This window comes from Stegastes partitus, unplaced genomic scaffold (genome assembly GCF_000690725.1).
Source record: "Stegastes partitus isolate 25-593 unplaced genomic scaffold, Stegastes_partitus-1.0.2 Scaffold2049, whole genome shotgun sequence".
NCBI classification, from domain to species: Eukaryota; Metazoa; Chordata; class Actinopteri; family Pomacentridae; genus Stegastes; species Stegastes partitus.
In genome coordinates this window covers 10695-15799 of record NW_007579780.1, presented here as the reverse complement: position 1 = coordinate 15799, position 5105 = coordinate 10695, and the positions used below count along the sequence as shown (strand labels likewise).

General features: G+C 41.8%; 1 protein-coding gene across 1 annotated transcript in view; it reads left to right on the top strand.

Moving 5' to 3' along the window:
* Positions 1–5105, top strand: part of LOC103373707 (ADAMTS-like protein 2) — a gene marked incomplete at its 3' end in the record, with an annotated part of 16398 nt that overhangs the window by 1122 nt on the left and 10171 nt on the right. Inside the window, exons 2-4 of the mRNA XM_008303668.1 lie at positions 2446–2588; positions 4017–4092; positions 4345–4447. Coding sequence (XP_008301890.1) covers positions 2446–2588; positions 4017–4092; positions 4345–4447 — 322 coding nt within the window. The remainder of the gene's footprint in view (positions 1–2445; positions 2589–4016; positions 4093–4344; positions 4448–5105) is intronic.

Here is a 5105-nt window from a genome sequence, read left to right as displayed (position 1 = left end):
GATGAACGTATGAACGCATCACTAGATCTATTCCAGTTTGATAAGATCTTCAAATTGTCAGTTCTGTCTTATTCTGAACTGGCTCGTTCTTCTACTTTGAGCACTTTCCCTGTGATGCCAGCACTCGGTAAAGGTTTAGATGGACTTCTACTTGCAGCGTGTGGTATCTCCCCACTGCTCTGCTGTTTCTCGTACTTCGAGGCGTGACGTGAGGCTTTCTCTCCTCCGTCCACCAGAGCCGTGGTCCCATCTATCCGACTCTCACTTACGCCGTCCGTCTGGTATTCGCGGCGTCTCTCGCAGCTGCTCGGCTTCGCACCTTCACAAGGAGCTCAGCGAAACATTCCAGCCGTCGCTCCGATGAATCTGAGCGAATAAAAGCGCCAAAGCTGCCGATGCGCACGAGGAATGTGTGAAACGTCTTCACAGGCTTCACAGCTCCAACACAAAACGCCGTGACGCTCATTTACTGTGACGCTGCAGCAGCACTTTGATTCCAACCTGCTGCTGCTGCTGAAACCTCCACAACGTCCAGTACAGCAAACACCAGACTGCAGGTGGTTCTGCTGCTGTTTCTGTCTCTTTCACTGATGTGCTGAAGTGTCCTGGTGTTATACAGGCATCAATCATTCATGAAGGAAAAGTTCTTTGTTTATCTTTGTTTTCTGAACAGGTGATTTTAGGTCATGTGAGTTATTTCATTCAAATGTTTAGTTATGTTGGACAAAAGCTGAATCATTCTGATCAGATTTAGACTCATTTTGGATAAACTTCTTGTTGTATCTGTCAAATTTTGAGCAATTTTCGACAGCTGATGAGTAATGTTGGTCGAGCTTAGAGACATTTTGTAAGGTAAGAGTCGTTTTGGACCAATGTTGAGTCGTTTTTGTGAAATTTGCGTCATTTTGGACCAATGTTGAGTCGTTTTGGTAACATTAAGACTCATTTTGGATGAACTTCTCGTATCTGTCAAATTTTGAGCAATTTTCGACAGCTGATGAGTAATGTTGGTCAAGCTTAGAGACATTTTGTGAGGTTTAGAAGTCATTTAAAACAGATGTTGAGTCGTTTTCGTGAAATTTTACGTCATTTTTGACCAACGTTGAGTCATTTTGGTCAGATTTAGAGCCATTTTGGACAAGTGATGAGTAATGTTGGTCAAGCTTAGAGACATTTTGTGAGGTTTAGGAGTCATTTTGGACCAATGTTGAGTTGATTTGGTCAGATTAAGACTCATATTGGATGAACTTCTCGTTATATCTGTTAAATTTTGAGCAACTTGGACAAAGGATGAGTAATTTTGGTCAAGCTTAGAGACATTTTGTGAGGTTTAAGAGTCATTTAAAACAGATGTTGAGTCGTTTTCGGGAAGTTTTGTGTCATTTTGGACCAATGTTGACTCGTTTTGGTCAGATCAAGAGTCATTTTGCATAAACTTTTAGTTATCGTGGTAAAATTTTGAGCAAATTTGGACAAGTGGGTTGTTTTTGTGAAATTCTGGACCAATGTTGAGTTGTTTTGGTCAGATTAAGACTCATTTTGGATAAACTTTTAGTTATCGTGATCAAATTTTGATCAATTTTGGACAAATGTTGAGTCGTTTTCATGAAATTTCGAGTCATTTGGGACAATCGTTCGCAATAGAATCTGGTGGGACTAGTTTATTTTTGTTCAGTTTTAAAGAAACATCATTTTAATTATTTTTTTTTATTTTTTTGCAACAGAACCAACTGTCACACACGATTCCTTCATGGATTTTTTTCAAAAGTAAAAAAAATCTGACACTTTATTTTGTTTTTGGAGTTGCTGACTCGTTAATTTTTGCACAGAATTTTTTCGTCTTTTACAAGATTTGGAGATTTTCTGGATGAAACAAGTAGAAGAAAAATGCCACAATTCCATGATTAGATTTGATCGTTTTTTCCTTTGAACCACACATTACACACGATGCATTCAAAAGCCATCGGAGAGTTAAAAATCCAATGACTGTTTCCGTGTTTATAGTTTCTGGCTTTGACAGATAGTCTGATTTTTCCATCTTTTCAAAGGGTTAAAGCTGTTTCTGCTGCTTTTACTTGAGTTTGGTTTGTTTAGTGTCTGTAACTCATCAACTGGACAAAATGTGGTCACGTTTATGCAGTTATTGCTTATTGGCAGTGCAGCTCTTAAGGGCCAAAGTGGCACATCGGATAAAGACAGCATCACATGTTGGATTTATTACTGATGTGACAGAACGCAACAAATCAAACACAAGCTGCTGTTCGATATTCGGGACTGTGTGGCTCAAACAACATCACCTGTTGTTTCATTGAAAGTGTGACGCTACAGAGGAACACATAACTGTTCAGATTCAGAGGCACTGCAAACACAAAAACAAGCTTTAACCCGATTAATGCCACCGATGCAACCTCTTCATGCATCCTAATGTAATGTGTTTGTGTGCAGGAGGAGGGCGTGGCCTCCAACAGTCTGGAGGAGGAGCTGGAGGTGACCACCTACTGGTGGGGGGAGTGGGCCAAGTGGACGGCCTGCACTCGGACCTGTGGAGGAGGAGTCATGTCTCAGGAGAGACACTGTCTCAAGCAGAGGTCAGAGGACATCACATTAGTCTGACTTCCAATACAGGAAGTCTTTCTGCTTCCATCCAGGTGTCGGATCTAACAGCTTCAACCGCAACGTTAGCTAAACGTTACTGAACTAATCTTAAAAGTAACTCAACCAGTTGGTGCAAGAAGTCACACAGATAGTGAAATGGATGATCTGAGGTCAGTGGATGTGTCTCAGTGATTGTAGTGTAAAGACTCCTGGAAGGTCCAGTCACTGGTGGACCAGAACTCCTGGATAGAACGACACCATGAAGACTGAAGAACACTCCAAGAACTATGGGAGAAGGTTGTTGAGAAGCTTCAGTCAGGAGACGATACAAGAACATTTCAAGGTTACTGAAGATCTCTGGAGTCCAGTTAAATCCATCATTAATGGAAGGAATGTGGAACATGAGTAGATCTGACTAGAGCAGGACGTCCTCAGAGACTGAGTGACCGAGCAAGAAGGAGACGAGTGAAGGAGGCCACCAAGACTCCTACGACTCCTCTGAAGGAGTTTCCAGCTTCAGACTGTTCATAGAACAACTGTTGTCTGTTCTTCACCATCAAAGCTTTATTGGAGACAAAGAGAAAGACTCTGTTGGAAAAAGCTCAGATTAAATCTGGACTAGAGTTCAGCAGAAGACATGTGGAGACTCTGAAGTCACCTGGAAGAAGGTTCTTTGGTCTGAGGAGAACAAAATGGAGCTTTTTGTTCATCAGAGTAGATGTGATGTTTGTCAGACACTAAACACTGAACATCATCACAAACACACCATTTCCACTGTGAAGCATGGTGGTGAATATCAGCTTGTAACTCCTTCATAAGCGATAGGTGTCTTGGTGGCCTTGCTTATTCGTGTCGTTCCTGGGAAGTGAACTTGCTCTGAACACAACCTCAACCCATGTCTGTATGCAAGGATTCAACATTCACATCATGACATGAGGACTGATGTTGGAAGTCTTGGGTTCATTCAGTTCTGAACCACGTGGGTGGGAAAGTTAAAAAAGCCTAAACCTAAACCTCTCCATGAAAGTCTTAACATTGAAATTCATTTGAGAACTTTCGGTCCCCAGATGGAGGATAATCTGTCACAGACAGACAGCACAGGACAAACTCATTTATGTAAAAACATGCACTTTCTTCCTGAACATGCGTGCATTGAAGTGCAGCTGTATATTTTTTAATTATAAAAAACAGTTACTATTTATTGCAGCCAACATACGTATATATCGATCGATCAGTACGATTCAATTTGACTCAGTTATCAGGATTTGTTTGATAAATTGGAGCAGCAGATTCTGGTGAGCTGCTTTTCGCACACGGATCATAATCCAACCTGATGTTTTCTTATCTTTCTCTGTGATTTCTATCCAATATTAACGTTTAATTTGTTGTCGTTTCTCCAAATGTTTGTCTTCTGTCCAAAGAAAGAAAGTTGCTGCTGGGAAGGACAACATGACCTGTACAGGAACTCCCAAGAAATATCATCTCTGCAACACTAAAGTGAGTCACGACTTTCTCATCCCTGCGTATGTATTAAAACAAAGCCTCCGGCCGGTCGACGGCGGAGGACGGCGGTCGTGTCGAGCAGCTTCCAGCCGTGAGCGACTGTAGCTGTTTGAAAGTGAATCCGGGCGGAGCTCCGAGCGATCAGAAAACCATCCCTGCACAAATAAATGCTGAGAAAAGGAGTTTGTTTGTGTAAAACACTGTAGAAGCCGAGTGTGAATCAGACCTCTTTAACTGGTCCTGCAGGACTGTCCGGCCACCGGGAGGAGCTTCAGGGAGGAGCAGTGCTGGTCCTTTAACTCGCAGCTGTACAATGGGAGGAACTACCAGTGGAAGTCTCTCTATCCTGGTAATAACACCCAACAAGCTCGCTTTACCCACTTACACCCAGCACAGGTGAGTGAGGTCTCTGAGCTGCAGCAGGACTTACATCCAGCTTTCTGATACACTTCCACTGTTTGGTCTCATTTTTTCCACGTTTTCACTGTTTGAAAATACATCTAAACCTGTTCCTCTATAATATCTGCACATGTATCGTTGGCTTCTGTTGCTTAGTACAGCAGTAGTGAAGCACATTTACAGTTTCCAGGCTCAACATAAGCCCACTATGAGCTACCTGTCCAACACTAAACAACAAACCACAGAACCTTTTTATAGTTGTAGCCAAATGGAGCTTCTGAAAAGCTTCTGACAAACCAAAACCAAAGGCTGAATTTTCAAAAATGTTGTAGTTGTTATGCTCGTTGAAAACTACGTCAGTATGAGTTAAGAAACTCTATTTATTTGCACAATGAACTGGAGACCTTCCATCCAAAAGCTCACGTCTTTAACTATCATCCCCACAAAGTAAATCATTAAATATGTGAGTACAGGCATGGTTTAAGACTGTGTTAAGCAAGTATTAGCTTTTGTCAGAGTAAAGCTAGTCTATATTTTCCATTTCTCAAGAAAGAAACAAGTAAGGAACTCCACCAGGACACCTATGAGTCCTCCAAGGAGTTACAAGC